The sequence below is a fragment of the Hemiscyllium ocellatum genome, chromosome 2, assembly GCF_020745735.1.
Source record: "Hemiscyllium ocellatum isolate sHemOce1 chromosome 2, sHemOce1.pat.X.cur, whole genome shotgun sequence".
Taxonomy (NCBI): Eukaryota; Metazoa; Chordata; class Chondrichthyes; order Orectolobiformes; family Hemiscylliidae; genus Hemiscyllium; species Hemiscyllium ocellatum.
In genome coordinates, this window is record NC_083402.1 from 139343468 (window position 1) to 139365850 (window position 22383).

Below are 22383 nucleotides of genomic sequence, written 5' to 3' on the forward strand. Positions count from 1 at the left end.
ATTCATTATTTTGTTAAACACTTCAATAGAGTTAGTTAAGCCAATTGTTACAACACAGCAGTTAATTCTGCTAATTAAACCAAACACACAGAAAAGCTTAAACAGGTTACGAGACGAGGTGAGCATGAGTGACAGAGAACTACCTAAGTTCCAATATGAAAAGAAAAAATAACAATTTTATTCTTTAACTCTAAAATAAATATTAAACAACTATTTACAAACTCTAAGCCTACAACTCTAAGCCTCCTTTCTCAAAGGTTTGTTATCTACCTCCCACTCTATAACAATATACTGGTCTAATAGAGCTCCTATTAAATTTCCAGTAACTCAATTTCAAAACCAGACAGCAGCTGTCGTTTCCAGTATCAATCTTCCTCTGTTTGTAGACCTCCTTTGGTGTTCTGTGGCAAAGATGTTTCATACAAAAAAGGTACCTTTGACAGAGTGTCATGAATAGCAGTCTTTCAGATGACAGATGGTGCTCTTTCTAGCTAACTGTCCAAAATGCCTGCTTTTTACCACCAGATCAGCTCATTGGTTTGATGTTATCAAACCAGTAAAATTCAAATTGGATTGGATTTTAGTAACTTGGGGCATAATTTAAACTGAAAATGTGTTGCTGGAAAAGCGCAGCAGGTCAGGCAGCATCCAAGGAGCAGGAGAATTGACGTTTCGGGCATGAGCCCTTCTTCAGGAATGATTGCGCTTTTCCAGCAACACAGTTTCAGCTCTGATCTCCAGCATCTGCAGTCCTAACATTCTCCTACATAATTTAAACTGATTGGTTAAATAGAACTGCTGTGAAAACAACTCAGGTATCTAGGTCATTGCCAAAATATTACATCTTTCAATTTTCCAGCACACTCTGCGACATGACAGGTGTGTGCCAGCTTTCATCCTCTCTTAAAGGTACAGTACATGTCTTCAACTTCATAACAATTCTTTTTAAATTTTTGTATTATAACCATAGTGTATAAGTTGTGTGTGTTTTGGTTAACGTCGAGTAGTTTGACCAATTGAATTGCATCTGGAATGCAAAACCTTAAAGTTAGGTCTAGACTGTTTTAATAAATTTTGAGGGGGTTTGGTCTGATTCATAACAATATGCACAATTTCCCAGGTTGCATTTACAGCACGAGTCTGCCCCAATGCAATAATGTTTCTCTTCAGCTTCCATCCACCCCATTCTTGGCAGCTCTCTCTGGTAAAGAATTCCACAGATTCACTACCCTCTGAAAAAAATTACTCACCTCTTTTTCAGATGTGCAACTACTCATTCTGAGATTGTGTCCCCTGGTGCTAGACTGTCTCACAAGGAGGAACAACCTTTCCACATTCACTTTGTCAAGTCCCCTAAGAATTGTCTATGTTTCAATAAGGTCAACTTTCAGTCTTTTAAATACCTATTGTGTACAGGCCCAGTCTACTCAACCCCTTCTCGTTAGACAGTCCCCTCATACCAGCAGCAAGTGAGGACTGCAGACGCTGAAGATCAGAGTCGAGAGTGTGGCGCTGGAAAAGCACAGCAGGTCAGACAGCATCCGAGGAGTAGGAGAACCAACATTTTGGCATTGGCTCTTCATCAGTCCCCTCTTACTGGGTATCAGCCTAGTGTACTTTCTATGGACTGCTCCAATACTAGGATATCACGTCTCAGATAAAGGGCCAAAAACTGCTTATTATTCCAACTGTGCTCTGAATAAGCACCTTGTATAGTTTTAGTAAAATCACCCTGCTTTTACACTCCATTCCTTTTGAAATAAAGGCCAACATTCCATTTACCTTCCCTTTTACACACTGAATTAGATGCTAGCTTTTTATGATTCATCTCTCTTTTCTCTACCTTTTTGCAGTCTTTTTCCATTTAAATAATATTCACATCTATTCTGCCTGCCAAAATGCATAGCTTCAAATTTCCCCCACATTACATTCCATCCGCCCAGCTTTTGCTCACTTCCTTAAAAGTGTTGCATTTAATCTCTAGAGCATATCTTTCCTGCAACACATTATTGCAATTCTGTAAAAGAAAGAACTAAAAGTTGCCATTCTCAACTTAAACACATTTTCATAAAATCACAGTGTGGTGCAACACAACTGCCTAGAAAGGGCTACCCAATTAAACCCACCCATGGCCCTTCCCTATATATTTTCAGTTTTTTCCTTTCATTTTAGTGCTCTTTTGAAAACTATAATGAATGTGCTTCCTTCACTTTTTCAGAAAATGCATACCAAATCATAACTAGCTACTTTAAAATATGAATATCTGCTCACTGGTTCTTTTTATCAATTGTAAAATTTCTGTGCTTTGGTTATCTTCCCATGTGCCATTGAAATTGCTTATTTATTCCATACAAAATACCTTAATTTTAAATACTATTATAAACTCAAAATAATTTACACACACACATAATTTTCGTGACCTTGGAACACCTTAAAATGCTTTGCAGACTATAGTGTTCTTTGGAATTACATTCACACTTCATCCAGAAAGTGCAGCACTTAGTGCAACGCTGAAGTGTCAGCTCAGACTAGTCTCTCTGGAATGGGAATTAAAATCACAACCTTCTGGTAGCTCTCTTGCTTTAGTAACAAATGAGTCAGTGATGACTTTTGCTATTCTAAGGAGAACAACCCCATGTGTCAAATATATTGTACATACTTCTGCATATTGATTAAATCAAAACGAATGTCTGCAGCAAAACAGACACACAGATGTTTTTAGTTATAATGCATAAATGACCTAGCTGGGATGGGGAGGTGAATAAGTACATTAATGTTTTTTTTAAAAATACCTGAAGCCAGTATGGAGATCCATGGGCACTGATCAGTGTTATAAATATTGGTAACCTACCCAAGATCAACTTACACACATCAATACCTTCCAGTAATGGCCTGACCAGAGAATACTGCAATTGTCATAGAAAATGTTTTATTAGGGTGCAGTGACAGAAATTACAAATAAATACAAAATAATACAGTATCCTGCTCCAGATAGATTGAATGTGAATACTGAAATCTTTATAGGCCAATCAGCAAGCCTCATTCAGAAAATCTACCCTTTATTAATAAAGTTTTCAATAATCCTGATACATACCAACAGCACCACATCAATGGATGTTTCTGGCAACAGCAGACTGAGCATCTACTTGATTGTTAGGTAATTTTCAAGCAGTTAGTCATTACCAGCACAGGACACAGGATTGTCATTTGATAAATCCCAGTGCTGCCCAACTTCTTTTTCCCTTATTCTTAATTCCAGTTGTGCAAATGTCAACATGCCCAACATTTTAATCTTTTTCTCATGCTTTAAAGCAAATTCTTGCAGCTTCGTGCACACTTCTCTCTTTGGTCTTCACCAGTATTTGCCTGCCAACTTGAAGATGCTTTCCTTCAGGAAACCGCCCTGAAAAAGCACTCATTGTGTGCCTTCTTAATTAACATCAATGGTCTTGTGTTCTAAACTTTAGCTATTAGTTGCCTTATTCTCTTTGTTTCTGGATTTGGCAACACATATTACATTGTTATAAACACACACATACAAATTTTCACTGCAACCAGATAAAAAATGTCCTTTGAGTAGCAATGGAATACATAATTGCAGCAGATTCAAGTCTATCCCTTTTATTAACAAATGACTGATCCTGCACACATTAGATTATGTCTTATGCTCCTTCATGACATTAAATTTATTTTTAAACCACTATCCAGAATATACTTGCCATCTCCACAATAACTAACATTATCGAGAATTTTAATTGGCTACTATCTCAATTTTCTTATTGCCATATTCATGAAATTAAAAAATGAATAGACAATCTGTCTGGATAAAGTCTGCCAACCTTCTTCGCACGTTTGAAAATGTTTGCTTCATTATATCAAATTTTATTGCTGCTTCTGGGAATGTCTAGAGGCCATAAAAGGTGCTAAATAATTACAAGTTAAATTTTTCTTATGCTGCTGTCTTCATGGCAGTCATTCTAAAAATTACAAACAATGCTGACAACTCTAAAATTATCCATCTCCTTTTTAAAAAATGGCACTTCCCAATCCCTGGTCACAGTTATAACTTTCCAGCATAGTCACTGTATTCTGCTCTTATGACGTATATGACTCTGCTCTTGAACACCAGTCAAACAACCTAGGTGTTGGCACTTTGAAGTAAGTTGTCACAATTCCTTTCAATGTCACAATTCCTTTCAAAGTCACATTCACAGATATCCACATCCCTCTTAAATTTCTACATATATACTGCAGATAACTTCATTATTTTCTGTTAACTGATAGTTTACTCTCTTCCAATCTTTCCTGATTCAATGGAATTCAAATGTCTTCTTAAAATATAAATTTCTTTAAAAACTCACAACTGCCTGCCTTTATCCAACTCAATGACTGAATTGCGCTTGATGGGGGTTGGGAGAGAGTGAAAATTTGATTTTAATTTTTCAAAACATTAATTTTTCAAATGTTTCTTCTTACATAGAGACTGTTTGCTTCTGAGGGAATTTATCCTCAGCTCTTAATGTGCTCCAATAAATATTCCTACTCACATTTTGTTGCTGTAGTACTAAACATTTCAGAGATTTAACACATTATCTCCATTCATCAGCCCCATTGTACAGATGTTGAGATTCATTACTCAGTTTCTACTCAAACTCAGTATACAAGCAAAAAGAAGTGGGGAATCCATGTTTAATTCGATTATATGTACACCATTCCTGGTATCTCATTTTATTTTACACTTAATTTCTTGCGGTGTCTGGGGGCTGCTGAAGAATACCACAGTAATCAGAAATTTTGAAAACTGAAGATATCACCAGCATATCTTTTTCTTTATGATATTTATTTACACTATATCCATTTGGGTGCCTATGAACTTTAATGTGTCTTATTCAAGATTTGCATCTGCATTTGCCCCTCCAATCCATGCATCCATTCTAAGTAGGTTTTCATGCCATTAAACACTTCCACACCCTCACAATGTGATAGCGGATGGCCTTGTGGTAATATCATTAGATTAATAATTTAGACCCAGACTATTATTTTAGGGACTTGGATTCAAATCCTGGTGGACTTTGAATTCAATTAATAAACCCAGAATACAAATCTAATCTGGTAATGTTGCCATGAAACTACATTGATCATCATAAAAATCCATTTGGTTTACCATCACCCTTTAAGAAAACTGCAGTCCTTACCAGGAATAGTTACAGGTGACTCTAGATTCACAGCAATGTGTTGGACTCTTAACTGCCTCCACAATGGTCAGTTGTGGATGGACAACAACTCCTAGCCTTGTCAACAATGTCCACATCCCATGACAGAATAAACCATCACATGTTTCAGTTTTCACCATATTCAATTTAGAACAATTATTCATTCACTTCCTCCCATCACTTACTCCCACCAGGAATTTAAATGTCAGGGTCTGGAGCTCTTGTTCCAAACCTTTCTGCCTTATTACATTTCTCTATCATCTTCAGAAACCTCTTAACTGATCACCTTCACTTTGGTGTATAAAGATGTGTACTGTGTGTCAACAGGACACAGTATTCATTTAACCACTAAGTAATTTGCCAATTTCTCATGTACTATGCAGAATGAACTGTACCTTACTCAGAGGTTAAGGCAAGTTATGCAACTGGAGGGTTATTGCAATTACTCATGTATTGAGCTCTAAATAGACTTACTGCTCCCTAGTGGTTAAGACAGCAAAATGGCATGACACCCAAAATTACACAAAAGTAGCATTGCAGTTTGCTTTGTGTTTTAAAACCTACAAGTGTCTAAGCTGCCCAATTATTTTCCTGCTAATTGTTGAAGTTGAGCAAGGCAGTGGCTAAGGAGGTTAACTTTTGGTGTCTTAACATGTGATCTTTCATACTGTAGTTGTTTAATATAATAAATTAATGCAGTTAAAATCATGGAAATATAAGAACTGAAATCAACAATTCCCAGGTAGATTTGGAAGAGTTTGTAGGGGAGGGTTGCTGGGAGCACATCTCCACCATCAAGCTCATCTCAGACAAGAAGTGTGAAGACAACAAGACTGGGTTTTACAAAAGCTTTGATATTTGTTCAAATGAAAAAAATTTGAAGAAAGACAAAACAAAAGCTGAAGTTCTGACCATCGACGACCCAGTACATATATTCATTTTAATATAATTTTCAGCAAAAGGTGCAAAAGTTGATTAAGTATTCAAGATAAAAATGTAATATATATACACACACATCAGACAAGTTGTTCAGCACGTGGACTCGACTTCGGAAGCATATTTACATTGAAGCAATCTAGCATAAAGAAATTAAGAGCTCACAGAACTTTGCACTAGAATTCATATTTTTGACATCTTTTGCAATATCTTCTACCAATGTAACAAAAAAATTAAAAATTAAAGGCCACTTGAAAACAACTTTGACCAGAACCCTGGACTGTGCATTTCAGTGAGTGATACACGAGCGCAACAGAAACAGCACTAAGCTACCTGCTCAAAATTAGGCAAACACATACAATACAGATGTGATTCCAAATTATCACATGATAACCAAAACAATGTACGGTATATGCAATGTTAGCCAAACATTTAGTAATGTATTGTATATAAACTATCTTAAAGGCAAGTTGAAGCTGTAGAACAATTAGGACAACCTAATAGTGAAGAAAGAACAGGTAGACACCATACCATGCCTGGAAAAAGAAATCCATTTCAGTTAAAAATAACCCAGGTTCTTTTAGGACTACACAAAAGTTTGTCAGAAGAGAGGTTTAAACATTCTGGAAAAAAAGAACAACAAAGCATAGGAGGGGAGGAAGTAAAATCAGAAGGGCTCTGAACCATCCTCTTTGAGGTAGGTGAGTGGAATTGTTACTTTGAAACACTTGCCACTGTCACTCAACTTGGCTTGGGACTCTTACTCCTCCATCAATATGAAACAAAAGCCCAATATCTTCAAAAATTATTCAAAGTATTTTGCAAATGGCCATCTGGTCTCAGAGTTGAAGTTGAACTTTGTTTTCCTCCACAATAAATAAGTTGCTTCAAAGTGACATTCATCTGATGGAATTGAAGAGAAATTCTGCATGACAGATAGTTTGAGACAAAATGTTAAATACTGAAGTACAGAGCTGAAAACGATACTCAGGTTAAGCAATGGACACCGAAAAGATCTCTCAGAGCACCTTAAGCAAAATCTCATAGGTTGCATTTATTATGCCCCATGATAAAATTGACCGGTGATAATTGAGGTGTACACCTCTCATTAGGTGGGACACTTTGCCATCCCTTTCAGTCCAGATTTTCATGAAGACTTTTGCAAAACTCTGAAATTCCCCTCCAACCTGTGACTGCATACGTGCTTTCACCACATTGATTGGATAAAATATTATTCCGAGCAGTGACCCCAGAAACCCCCCACAGATGAAGTCATTGAGAACATTCATACTATATGTAGTGGCTTCTGGCAGGGACTGCTTGATAGGCCCTCGCAAAGCAAAAAACAATGCATTACTGGGTCCATTGCGGAGAAGGATGGGTACAAGGCCTCTGTAATATTCTTTAATACCATAGGCTCTCAAAACCTTGAAGGCATGGAAGGTATTTTTGAATCGGTTATGATGTCTGCGATCCTGTAGCAAAGCCTGTACCCTCTCAAATGGTGTCAGAACTGCTTCTGCAGTCCCTGCCAATACTGCAGACACACTCTGATTGAACAGCTCTGGAGCATTATTTGTTTTCTTCAAGAGACAGGAGAAGTCTTCATACAAGCCAAACATCAATGCCACAGTTGTAGTCTTTTGCAGGAGTGGTGGCAGAATTCCTCGGTAGAGATTGCGAAAGCCATCCTGCTTTAGCTGCCGGATAGCATTCGCCGTTGTTAGTCCATATAGCTGCTGTCGAAACAGCACTTTCTGAATGGGGAAGGTGATGGCAATGTTATTGAAAGCTGCAAAGTAGCCACAGAGATAATATTTGGCAGGTCCCACATAAGAAATCGGCTCCGTCAATTCTGGTGTAGAACTGGGTAAGACAAGGTCTTTTGGTCTGTTTTGTGCTTCAGTATCCATTTGTCTCAAGCGCTTATCCTTCTGGATCAATCAAAGTGTTCTCCATTATCCACATGGTTCTGTAGATAGTAGTTGGAAAGTTTAGAAATTGCACAAACAAAATAACTTATCTTTACAACCTTATGGCAAGTAAAAGTTTTATGTATATCTTTAAAATTTCTATCCAATCTTTAAGAATCCTTACGTAGTTTTTGTTTTAAAATGGGCATCATTGGCTAGGCCAGAATATATTACCCAACTCTGATTATGCTTGAGGTGGCAGTGATAAGTTGCCTTTTTGAATGACTACAGTCTAAGTATAGTAAAAATTATCTCTACCCAAGATGTTTACAGGGCATCTACTTGGAAGTAGAATAGGGCAGTGGCTCAGTTTAAACCAAACAACCAGAATACACCTCTTTTTCTCAAATACAAGCCTGCCCAGTAATAGGAGCTCGCCAAAACTGATCTTCAATTGAAATAGTAAAAATAAACATCAGTAAAAGTTACCATGTACCTGCAGGATTGTGTAAAAACTCAAATTCATTATTTTTCTATAGAGAAGAAAACTTGCCATCCTTACCTAGTCTGTCCTATGTGTCTCCAGTTCCATATCAACATGTCTGACTCAGTTACAGTAAGTAAGTTGGCATATTCAGCCCAACCAGGAATGGACAATTAAAAGTGTGGTTCAATGATGTCCGCATGCTGAGAATAGAACAGAAATAAATAGATTCACATTCTAAAGTCAATTAACATTACTTTGGAGATGAGTAGGCCATCAACTCATACATGTGTAACAGGGATCATTACTTACAATACCAGTCAAAGAAAACCCAGCAATAGTTTATAGGTGAAGTTCATAAACTGCCTGCGTGTAACAGTCAAGGTTAGAATGCAGCCTCAAGAATCCTTCTGCTGATTGTGTGTGCACATGTACAGCATCAATTTGCATTGGCTGGGGGAAGGGAGATTGGGGGCATAGGCGAGGAAGGGCCAGAAGTAAAGAATTCCATCAGAATTTACTATATGCTTTGTGTCCTTGAAGTGGTAACATTTTACAAAGCATAATTGTTCAACATGTTGGGGAAAGATATGAATGAGTTACACATTAGTAGAAATTAACTGACTGTATTTAGGTTAAATATCAAAAAAGCACATGGCAAATAGCTCATTGTCAAAGATACAAAAAGTACACTAAAGCATTTTAAGAATGCTTACAAAAACCCTCAAGCAGCTGGGCTGAAAACATTCCTATCAATTTTAGCAGTGTTTTAATTATTGATTTCTTCCCACTGGTACAATCGCCAATTTTGTTATAAAAAAACTTCAATTAAGAACAAAAGATAGAGATTGAACTATGTAGTTTTATTTAGGAATGTGGGAACTAGCCACATTCGGTACCTTTGCCACGCTGAAGGAACAAAAATCAGTCAGGATTCCCATCTGTATTCTGGTGTTGGAAACTGCATGAAGTAAAGTATAAATCAGTTGAACAAAGTGACACAACGGCAGGGCTGGACTCGACTTTGCAGCTTTCGAAGTGAATAGCTTGTTTACTGTTCGAGCTCCTACTTGAAGATCAACCACTTCCATGCAGTACTAAGAGTTATGTAGACCAACCTTCAGAAGAAAAGGTACATAATGAGACAACAGTATTAATGGAGACATAATCAAAGGAACAGATATTAGTAAGGTTGACAGAAAGCTTGCCCAAGAAGAAGCTTCAAGTAAAAAATGAGGTCTGCAGATGCTGGAGATCACAGCTGCAAATGTGTTGCTGGTCAAAGCACAGCAGGCCAGGCAGCATCTCAGGAATAGAGAATTCGACGTTTCGAGCATAAGCCCTTCATCAGGAATGATGAAGCTTCAAAAAGGAAATGACGCAGAAGCACTTGAGGGTTAGGGAGGAAATTCCAGGCTTTGGGACCAAAGAAGCTTAAATGGTATGGCTATCAATGGGTGAAACTGGGCATCTGGAAAAGGCCAGTATGAGAGGAATGGAAAGTTAACATATCAACAAGGATCCTGGATTTTTAAAGTAATTTAGTTACAAGTACTCAATCAGTTAAGTCTAAAATTAAAGTCTCCAGCTTTAAGTAACAAATCCAAATTGGAAAGTTAGCCAAAGCAGCTTTTCCTTAAACAATATACTTATGCACTACATTAACACCGACTGAGACATTAGGGAATTACATTTCAGTCAAATGCTGTGACCCTATTTTTATGGCTGCTTGCAGGAACCCACACAGTACTAGAACCATACATTCTTCTGATGCAGGAGCTTCCCAGATTCAAACACAGTCATTTTTACAGCATTGTTTTCTGTCTCTCCCAAAGCCATTTAGGAAGCAAGTGGTACAAAGTGAAGGAAACAAAATACAGAAATGATAAGCTACTTTGCAAACAAAAGAATCAAAAAAATGATGTTTTAGATTCCTGCATCCATCATGTGGAAAAGTGAAGAACTTTGATAACATGGAAGAATCTGAACAGACTAATGCTTACCAAAATTATCTCTTTATAAAGTATTAGAAAATAGTATAGAGCCAGAAACCTGGAAGACAGCTTAGATTAATATGTCTATATGTAAAAAGGGAAACAGAACAAATCCAAATAACCATAGACAAATAACCTCAGAGACAGGGAAGATATAGAAATAGAATGCTTACTCAAAAATGTAAAATAAAAACAAACATTCAGAACTGAAAATATAACAGTAGTCAATGCCAATTCCACAAGAAATGGCATGCTTGAAGTCACACAGTAGATAAGGGTAAATAAAATATGTTTGGATTCTCAAAAGGCCCCAATAAAATACTGCATGGCATACTCATGATGAAATTCAAAACAAGCAGAGTGTTGAAACAAGTACTAGGAGTATATTAGATTGCAAATTCGTTACCAAACAGATTATGAATTAAAAAGGTAGTCACTCAGATTGGTAGAAGGTAGGAATTTGATGGTTTATGGATTGATGCTGGTGGGATCATGGCGGTTTCCCTTTACATAAGCAATTTGGACTTTGTAATTGAAGTACAATATGAAACATTCTGGATAACATCAAATTTGCAGGAAGCAAATAATCTTTGATGAAACTGTTGACAAAATACAAGACATTATCAACCCCAATTACATAGGCATGCAAATGAAAAATAAGTGTAATTAAGTGTTCAGTGGTGCATTTTTGAATGAGAGATAAGGAAACCATATGGTCTTTGGAAGAGAGTCTAAATAAGATAGAATGACAAAAGGATACTGGGTACAGATTTACAAATTATTCAAAGTAGTAGTGTACACTAACAAGACCATAAAATTGTGGACAAAGTAGTTAAATAGAGAATTGCAATTGAAAAACACTGATGTTATATAAACAAAATGCTGGATGAACTCTGTTGGTCTGACATCATCTGTGAAGAGAGAAACAGTGTTTGGTGTCTGATTAGACTTACAGTGTGGAAACAGGCCCTTCGGCCCAACAAGTCCACACCGACCCGCCGAAGCGCAACCCACCCATACCCCTACATTTATCCCTTACCTAACACTACGGGCAATTTAGCATGGCCAATTCACCTGACCCGCACATCTTTTGGACTGTGGGAGGAAACCGGAGCACCCGGAGGAAACCCACGCAGACACGGGGAGAACGTGCAAACTCCACACAGTCAGTCGCCTGAGTCGGGAATTGAACCCGGGTCTACAGGCGCTGTGAGGCAGCAGTGCTAACCACTGTGCCACCGTGCCGCCCCCATATGATATGACTCTTCATAATACCTGCGGTTAAACAGATACCCAAAGGATAGGGAGGCACTAAAAAGATGCAAAAAAAAGATTTTCTGGCATGAACTAGTAGCAAGGCCGGGTGCTTTTTTTCTACTAAAAGGAAGATTCAAGGATGACGAAAATAGAGTTTTTTTTAATTATAAAAGAGGCTTGATAGCATTGACATGATCCCATTTGTGCCAGAGTCCAAAGCTAAGGGCCACAAATTAATATAAGAGCAATTGCAAGGAAGAATTCATAAGAATTTAGAAAATGGAACTCAGAGCCTCAGTTGAGGCAACTAGCATTTAACAGAAGCTTTGTTACTGCATGAAGGAGAAAGAAATAAAAAGAAATGTAATTGGATGAATTATGTTGTTAGGTGAAAATGGTTATAAAGCATAAATACCAGAACAGACCAGTTACACTAAACATCCAGTTTCTGTGCACTGCAAATTTTGTAAAACATATTGCTTATGTCACCATCTAGTGACAAAATTCAGCAAATTCTGGATACTGGTGTTCACTAGAGAGAACAATGGGTTGGGGCAATGGTAACATTGTTGCAACTCTTGTAAATGTTTACACTTTTAAGAGATTTTTTTGACTGACAATATTTTAAATGACATAACTTACAAAGGTCAGTTTGGCCTTGAAGATTGGCACTATGGTTCTGTTAGGAATGTTTTGCAGCTGATAATCAGTCCACACTGATCAGCAAAGTAACAAATGTTTGAGTATATTGTCAATTGAGCTTTCTAATTAGGTGTTCCTCTGTGTCCATGAGGACTCCATTCCTGAATGATGAATTAACGAATGCAGAATTTAACAACTTAACATCACAAAAAGGTTAGCTTCCCAGACCCCAAGATTATGACTGTTCACCTCTTCCTTTTTGGTTGAAACAATATATATAGAACAAGGTAGACTCATTGAGGCCAAACTCAGCCTACAGCACTAGTTAACATACTACTTTGCAATTTATCCAACAGTTTCACCTTTTCACTAAGCTTCCTCACCACCTTCTTGCCACAAGCACTGCCACTTCCTCAACAGCCATCACAATAACACAAAGGGCACAAGGGCAAGAGTGTGATGTGCACAATCAACTTCAATGAGACAAGAGAAAGGAGAGGGAAGATGATGCTGAGAGTATCCAAGCATGGGTTAGGTGGGAGGGGTGGTGAGCTGGCACCCACATTTATGTTCACATTGGCACATCACCGGAGAGATGCTCATTGCTTAAGGTTGCCTCAAAAGTGGTCACAGCTGTATGATTTTTGCCTGCCGATGCTAATTAATTCCACTTGCGGATGTTGCTTAAATCGGCTACTTATTTTTTGGCAGGGATAGGCAAAAACTGATTTTTTTAGATACAGAGGAATGACCGTAAATAGAAATACATACACTGTTACCTTCTAATGACTATTTCATTAAATGATATCCTGCATAATGCACCAAGCAAATTCATGCTTGCTCCACATTGCTTCCAAATGCAGTGACACATGCTTGAGTTTGACCCATATCATGCAAGAAAGGAAGTAATTGCAACTTATTAGAGAAAGTTATTTAAAAATCGGGCTTTGCATTTTCTATCCACACTAGTTGATGTTCATTTTGCAGGACAGCGAATTAGAACAGAAAAATATGTCCAACAAACATGCAGCCAGAGAAATAATTCTTCACAATTGTCAACAATGAATTCAAAGTGAACTGATATTCATTGTTATATAAACCTACATAAGCCACCTCAATGAGCACTTCACCATCTGGCTGTCCTCAGACACCTACTAAACAGAGAAAAGAAGCTTTCACTGTGGCTCAGTATCACACTAAGTTTAGCATTTCCTGAGTCAATCAGCAAATTCCAGCAATGTGTCAGAATTGACACAATCTATTGTATAATTATCTGTAATTTGGTAAGAGCAGAGTGAACAAGGCACCTGATGATAGAAATATTACCAATCTAGAATCTTCATGGTTAACCTTAACTGCAAAAGCTTCACACCTAAAATGAACACTATTCCATTGTGTCATATCAGCTTTACTGAAGCAATTACAGAATTTCACTGATGCATACCCTCCCTGTAGCTACAGCTTTAAAATGGTCTTTGCCTCAGCCAAAGCTCTTAAACTAATTGAATAATTTTAGTTTTAGTTTCCAATAACCCACTTCACTTGTGGAGTGCTTTGATAGTCAAGGATCATAGGAGACTGAAAACTGGTCATGATTACTTATTTGTTCCAAGAAGTGAAGTCTGCTTCCTACCAAATTTGGAGCAGTCAAATAAACACAAACATCTGAAATATAACTGCATTGGATGGTATTGATCAGAGAGCTTCAGTACAGTGTTCAGAAAATTGTCTTCCAAAGTAATTTTCCAGGCATAGATGTACAGCACGGAAACAGACCCTTTGTTCCAACTAGTCCATGCCGACCAAATATCCCAACCCAATCTAGTCCCACCTGCCAGCACCCGGCCCATATCCCTCCAAACCCTTCCTATTCATATACCCATCCAGGTGCCCTTTAAATGTTGCAATTGTACCAGCCTCCACCACTTCTACTGGCAGCTCATTCCATACACGTACCATCCTGTGTAAAAACATTGCCCGGTAGGTCTCTTTTATATCTTTCCCCTCTCACCCTAAACCTATACCCTCTAGTTCTGGACTCCCCAACCCCAGGGAAAAGACTTTGTCTATTTATCCTATCCATGCCCCTCATGATTTTATAAACCTCAGCCTCCAAAGCTCCAGGGAAAACAGCCCCAGCCTGTTCAACCTCTCCCTATAACTCAAATCCTCCAACCCTCTGATCTGATTTCAGGCATAAATACTGAAGCAGATTTTCTCACTTCATAGATTTGCTAACTGGAATCCATAAGCTAATCCATTGTCACCTAATAAGGTTAGTCACACAGCACATCACATGGTGTAGCAACTCAACAGTTATATATGAATTAAAAAAGGTTCCTTCAGCCCTCTCTGAAATTTAGTAAGCAATTGGCTGCTCTGATTACTCAACGTTCCCATTTACCTCTGATAATCTTTCACCCTCTTGCTCATAAAATAAACTATCACTGCCTCAAAAATATTCTATGACTCTACTTCCAACCCCCTTAGGAAGATGGTAGCAAAGACTCAAGACCCTCAATGAGAAAATATTTAAGATAGTTCAGAAAGGGCAAACTCTTAATTTTTAAACAGTGACCCCTAGTTCTAGATGCTTTCACACCACGTTTCATCATCTCCACATCCATTCTGTCCATTCCCAAGATCTTACATGTTTCAAACACTCATTACATCTTGCCAACCAAAAAATTGCCCATTTATGCCTAAATTCTTTCCTATTAGCTAAACATCTTCCATCCATGCCAATAGGATACCTCCATACCATGAATTTTTATTTTCTATAATTAACTTTGATGTGGCACTTTATCAAATGCCTTCTGGAAGTATAAATGCTATACATTGACCACTGCCCCTTTATACACAACACATGTTACTTCCTCGAAAAAGTCCAATAAATTGGTTAAATATAATTTCCTTTTCATATTACTATGTTGAACCTGCCTGATTGTCTTGAACTTTTCTAAGTTCATTGCTATAACATTAAATAATAGTTTCCAACATCTTACCTTGAAGTGAGGGTTCATAGTTCCTTGAAAGTGGAGTCACAGGTAGATTGGATAATGAAGGCGGCATTTGGTATGCTTTCCTTTATTGGTCAGAGCATCGAGCATAGGAGTTGGGACATCATGTTGTGGCTGTACAGGACATTGGTTAGGCCATTTTTGGAATACTGTGTGCAATTCTGGTCCCCTTGCAAAAGGAAGGATGTTGTGAAACTTGAAATGGCTCAGAAAAGATTTACAAGGATGTTGCCAGGGTTGGAGGGTTTGAGCTATAGGGAGAGGATGAATAGGCTGGGTGTGTTTTGAATGGAGTGTCAGAGAATGAGGGGTGACCTTATAGAGGTCTATAAAATCATGAGGGACATGCTTAGAGTAAATAGACAAGTGAGGGAAGTCCAGAACTAGATGGCATAGGTTTAGGGTGAGAGAGGAAAGATATAAAAGAGACCTAAGGAGGAACATTTTCACACAAAGGTGGTGCATGTATGGAATGAAATGCCAGAGGAAGTGGTGGAGGCTGGTATAATTACAATATTTAAAAGGCATCTGGATGGGTTTACGAATAAGAAGGATATGAATAATAAGAGGTATATGAGCCAAATGCTGGCAAATGGGACTATATTAATTTAAGATATCTGGTTGGCATGGATGAGTTGGACTAAGGGTCTGTTTCTGTGCTGTATATCTCTATGACTCAATCTTTCCAAAGCAGATGTTAACAGTCCTGTGTTTTCCCATTTTTGTCTCTTTTCCTTTTGCAATAAGGGAATTATTTTTGCTATTTCACAACTTAGTGGAGCCCTCCCTGAATCTAGGGAATTTCTGAAAACTAGAATCTATGCGTCAACTATCTCATTCCTTTTAAGATCGGAGGATGAAGTCCATCAGACCCAAGGACTTGTCTGCTGACAGCTCCAAATCTTTGCTCAGTAACATTTTCCTGGTAATTGTAATTTTCTTGAGCTCCTCCCTCCTCTCCACATGATAATTTTTGGGATGTTACTTGTATCCTCTAATAAATACAGATGCAAAATTCATCTACCATCTTTAGGGTGGCACGGTGGCTCAGTGGTTAGCATTGCTGCCCCACAGCGCCAGGGACCCGAGTTCGATTCCCACCTCGGGCAACTGTATGTGTGGAGTTTGCACATTCTCCCCACGTTTGCGGACAGCATGGATGAGTTGGACTGAAGGGTCTGTTTCTGTGCTGTTCAGTGTGGACTTGTTGGGCCTGTTTCCATACAATAAGGAATCTAATTTAATCTTCTTACTTACCATTAATTCTCAAATTCATTTTCTAAAAGTACCAATGCACACTTTGTTAGCTCCTTTCCTTTTAAGTAGCTCTAGAATCCTTTACTAGCCTATTTTTATATGGTTTTCTCATATACATCTCTATGACTCTATGTAACAAGCATAGTGGTTAATGGGACTCCTATAAATGTTGTTCATCTGGGAGTTCCAGAAAGCATTTGATAAGGCGCCGCATAAAAGCTAAGATCACATGCAGTTAGGGGTAAGGTATGAGCTTGGAAAGTGGGCCAGCCAACCAACAGAAAGCAGAGAATTGGGACAAATTAGTCATTTTCTGGTTGGCAAGCTGTCACCATTGGGGTACCACAGAGTTTGGTTCTTGGAAACCAACTATTTACAATCTACATTAATGACCTGAATACAGGAATTGAATATATGATCGCCAAATTTTCAGACGACACTAAAATAGGTAGGAAAGTTAGGTGCAATAAAGAATCTAAAATTTAAAATTGGATATGGATAGGTTAAGTGAATGGATCAAAATCTGACAAATGGAGTTTAACATGGATAATCTCTCAGTTATCTATTTTGATTGGAATAAAAAGGTAATTCAGGGAATGTTCACTAGATTCATTCCGGTGATGAAAGGCTTGTGTAAATGAGGAGAGATTGAGCAGTTAGACTCATACATAGAAGGGAGTTTAAGAGGATGAGGGGAGATCTAATTGATGTATACAAGATGCCAAAACACAGAGCAAATGCCCCAGAAGGGAAAAACAACCTAGAGGGAGAGGTCTTAATATTAGGCTAAGGCGTGACAGAGTCAATACAGTGATGAGAAGTCAGTGTGTGTGGAATTGACTACCCTAAAGTTCAGTGGATTCCGGGACAGTGTATAAATTTATGGAGGAGATGGACACATTTTTATTTGGTAATGGATTAAAGGTTATGGGAAGTGGGCAGGAAAGTGGAATTGAGATGAGATAATATTAAATTACGGAGGAGGCTCAAGGGACTGAATTGCCTACTCCTGCCCTTAGTTCTTATGTTCTTAAATACATCTCTATTGACCTATCCCTTTATTCTGGTTGCCACAGGAAAGAGCATTTATTGCCAATCCCTAACTGACCATAAGCTGTGTGACTATTTCAGGCAGCATTATTAAGAATCTCTACAGTGTAGAAACAGGCCTTTGGCCCAACAAGTCCACACCGATCCTCTCAAGAGTAACCCACCCAGACCCATTCCCCTACCCAATGCACCTAGCCTACACATCCCTGAACACTATGGGCAATTTAGCATGGCCAAGTCACCTAACCTGCACATCTTTGGATTGTGGGAGGAAACCGGAGCACTCAGAAAACCCACGCAGGCACTAGGAGATTGTGCAAACTCCACACAGACAGTGGCCCAAGGCTGGCATCGAACCCAGGTCCCTGGCACTGTGAGGCAGTAGCGTTAACCACTGAGCCACCATGTGTGTGTGTTTGGAGTTAAATGGAGGATAGAACAGATAAGGGTGGCAGATTTTCTTCCCTCAAGTACTTTTTGTCCTAGCCTTTTTTTTAAAATGAATTCAAAATATACTATCTACATCCCCAAGAATTAGCCTGACTCGCTGGATTACCAGTTCAATGACACTTCCACTACATTACCACCTCCACTGTGAGTTCACTATACCTACACCCACTTTCATGTCTACATAGTGACCCTTACTGAAGTTTAAAATACCAGTGTTGGATTCACTCTGCTCTCCGAGCTAAATGTAAAATTCAGTTGCATGCTGGTGAGAAAGAAGTGCTTTATCTATGAAGTCATTAATTAATCCTATCTCATTGTAAAACACCAGGTCTAGTAGAGTCTGCTCCCTGGTTGGCTCCAAGAAACTATCTCAAAAACAGTCTTTGAACTATTTATCTAAGCCACCTTTGATCGTGTTTTGTTTTAGTAGCATATAAATTACTATCCAACACGATGTTATGGTAATACCATCATTAATTAACAGAACCACACTTTCCTTCTCCTAACCAGTTCTATAATCTTTTTAACCACATTCGGTGACCCCAAATAGTATTCATGCTGCTTCACATACCATTAGAAATTGCAACATTTTTCTTTCCAAAAACTTTCTACAAGATGTTCTAGGAACATGTCAATTTTTGTAAAAAAAAGTATTGACATTTATTGCTTTACGTATACAACAGAAAAGCCTAACAAATACACATTAAACCTGCACCTGGCTACAGTTCTTCTAAGCAAGAACAGGCTTAGAAAGTATGGCGACAGAATCATAGAAACCTACATGTCCTTGCTGGCAGAAAAATAGTTGTCCAGCCAAATGCAGTGTTCCACATCTGAACAAAGTCAGGATCCAGCCATCGACTAAGGCACCATATACCAGATCACTGGATTAGATTAACTGCTAGCATAATTTTATAGGTCAGATAAGATGGGCTTTTAGGAGTATCCCCATCTCTAGGCAAGACGACTTGGGTTAAAGTTCCATCTGCTCCAGAGGTGCATCATAATATTTCTGAACAGGATTGTTAAAAATGCAGCGAACATTTTATTATTTGGCAACTGTGAGACCAAGAGTGTATTGGTTGATCAAATATTCCAATTGATCAAGAGGTCCACATAATCACTGCAAAGCATTGACAAAGTGATAAAAACATAATGCAGGGGTACACACACAGCTATACTTTATTTACAGCATAAGTCACTTAAATAATAATGCAACTTTGCCTTAAATAAAACTTAGCTCACATTAGGTGAAAGTGGGTACTGCAGATGCTGGAGATCAGAATCAAGATTAGAGTGGTGCTGGAAAAGCACAGCAGGTCAGGCAGCATTTGAGGAACAGGAAACCTGACGTTTCGGACAAATGCCCTTCATCAGGGCATTTCTGATGAAGGGCTTTTGCCTGAAACATGGATTTTCTGCTCCTTGGACGCTGCCTGACCTGCTGTGCTTTTCCTGCACTACTCTAATCTTGACTTCTCACTCACAGTCTCAACCAACTACTCAGACATTACAGAAATTGCGATAATACAGTAACCTTCAGGTATTTCAGCTATACAACTTTTGCCAGAATATCAGTTCATAAGGTACCAGTTAAATGTTTGCTTATTTATAGATTAGATAAAAGGTGGTGTTGAATTTAGCTGAGGACTGGTGATATTACACAGACAGACAATCGCAAGCAGGCTACAATTGGACTGTCACAGCCATGGCACAGATGTGATCGCCACCTTGGAGTGCCACTCACTCCAAGTATGAGTTTAGCATGTCAATGCCAGGCAGACAGCCTATTGCAGCTTTGGGATGATTTGTATGTGTTTCAACTTGACTATTACATATAGTTATTCCACAAAACAACATCTGGCCAAAAATATTAGACAGCCAAAAACAGGTGTGAATCTACAGCAAGATTACTCAAGAACACTTTGCAGAAGACCAGAATCCCATGCAAAATGCACACAACTAAGTTAACGGGCAAGTGTCTGTATTACCCTAAACACTGCAAACACAATGTCAATTTCAATCACACCAACTAAAGAATGAAACAAGAGTGATTACTTTGGGAGATTTTCCTATTGCTTGTTGTGCATATAAGAGATATAACATTTAACTCTAAATAATATCAACAGAATATATATAATACTGAGACATTGTAGCAGGGTAATATTTTGAATTGTTCAGAAGAGTGATATTGTACTGAAAACATTAACGTTTTCTCATTCTACAGATACTGCCAGGCCCATTGAGTTTCTCCAGCACACACTTTATATTTCACATCATCAGCATCTGCTGTTTAACAATGGCCAACACACCCTACTCTCTTAACAGGCTGCCATCAATCACCAATTCATCCCCCTTCTCCCAACAGGCTGCTATCAATCGCAAACTCATCCCACCCTCTCCCAACAGGCTGCTATCATTGAGTAAAAAATGAGGTCTGCAGGCTGCTATCATTCCCAAACTCATCCCCCTCTCTCTCAACAGGCTGCCATCAGTCCCCAACCTCATCCCACCCTCTCCCAACAGACTGCCATCAATCCCTAAGAAACCCAACTCGCTCCCAATGGACCAGCAACAATCCCAAATTAATCCCATCTTTATAACAGACTGGCATCATCCCAAACTAATGTCACTCTTTCCCCGTAGAGCTGCACTAACAGCAAACCTGGCCGCTTCTGCAGGAACAGGGGGGTCGGGCTGAGGCTGGTGCCCCAGTCCGTGACCGTGACCTTTAACCTTACAGGTTTCCTTGGGGCGGCTCACACCAGCTGACCAGGCCCTGCCAACGAGGCTCTCAGAGACAGTCCGCACCCCGACACCACAGCTGTGCCGCTGAGGGCCCACTCTCGCAGGCCGAGGCTGCTGTGCGTGTGTGTTGCTCTCTCTCACACAAACAGTGGGCCCATTGAATCCAGACCAACAGCCGCTCTTTACCTCAGCTCTCCGCGCACACCGCAGCTTCCCGTCCCACCCTGCCCTCGTTCGCGAGCCCGCGACGTCGGCGTGTGTACGTGCGCGTTCCCGCCGGCCGTGACGCCCTCCGTACGTGTCACGTGAGCGCCACGGGCTCGCTGAACCGGAAGCTGTCCTCTTCTCCTCCGCCTCGCGGCCAAGGTGGGAACTTGTCAACCTCACGGGACACTTCATTTGGCATCCACAGGATTTAAAGACCGCAGACTCCCGCTCATGTGTAACAGAGACAGAGAAAGAACATGTTGGGAATTGCCAGCCATATTCGGGAATAGGGTAACTGCTGATTTCCGGGAGGTGGCACCACGTGACCGCTGGGGTCCGGCCTCATGTTGAACAGAGTCGAGAGTGAGGTCTGTGTCTAGATTAGAGTGTACAAAGTTTAAAATCAGTTGAAAATGTGTTGCTGGTTAAAGCACAGCAGGTCAGGCAGCATCCAAGGAATAGGAAATTCGACGTTTCGGGCATAAGCCCTTCATCAGGAATGACACAACACCAGGTTATAGTCAATTGGATTAGAGTGGTGCTGGAGAAGCACAGCAGGTCTGGCAGCATCCGAAGAACCGTCTGGCGCTTGGAAAAGCACGGCAGGTCAGGCAGCATCCGAGGAGAACACTCCTGAGGAAGGGCTTTTGCCTCAAACGTCGCTTCTCCTGCTCCTTAGATGCTGCCTGACCTGCTGTGCTTTTCCAAGCGCCACACCAATATAGACTCTGATTTCCAGCATCTGCAGTCTTTACTTTCTCTCTAGTTGAACAGGTTGATCCTGAGCCCCCCACTCACTCACATAGAGACAGAGTGAAACACAGGCACAAAATACTGTGGAGCGAGCAGCTTCTCTTGATCTGTGTCCCAGACTTAGGTGGGCAGGGCACTTTCAGAATTTGTGGGTGAGAGTAAACATACAATTAAAGAGATTAAATTTAATGTGTGGATGGATATATTTTGATTAAAAAGATAGAATGAAGCAATATAAAATAACAAGTGCCATTATAAAGGGATGTGGGTTGAGGCACTGGGGAGGACATGCACAAAAGTTTGATGGTGGCTCATAAAAAACAACCTGGACTTTTATCAACAAGACATACAGTTCAGAAGCAAGGACGTTATGAAGAACCTTTTATGAACTGCTGATTTGACCTTGACTAGGGTGTTGTATCCTGTTCTAGACTGTGCACTTTCAGAATCGTGAAGCTT

General features: G+C 39.4%; 1 protein-coding gene across 2 annotated transcripts; it reads right to left on the reverse strand.

Moving 5' to 3' along the window:
- Positions 1-2907: 2907 nt before the first annotated feature.
- Positions 2908-21242, reverse strand: LOC132825398 (mitochondrial nicotinamide adenine dinucleotide transporter SLC25A51-like). Of its 2 annotated transcripts, none has more exons than XM_060840622.1 (4): positions 21151-21242; positions 9446-9664; positions 8625-8749; positions 2908-8121 (listed from the first exon to the last, which is right to left on the reverse strand). In XM_060840622.1, the coding sequence occupies exon 4, from the start codon at positions 8060-8062 to the stop codon at positions 7169-7171; it is 894 nt and encodes a 297-aa protein (XP_060696605.1). In that variant the 5' UTR covers positions 8063-8121; positions 8625-8749; positions 9446-9664; positions 21151-21242; the 3' UTR covers positions 2908-7168. The 2 variants fall into 2 exon arrangements, with proteins under 2 accessions (XP_060696605.1, XP_060696615.1); XM_060840632.1 differs by lacking the exon at positions 21151-21242 and adding an exon at positions 20958-21136.
- Between the last annotated feature and the right edge of the window lie 1141 nt (positions 21243-22383).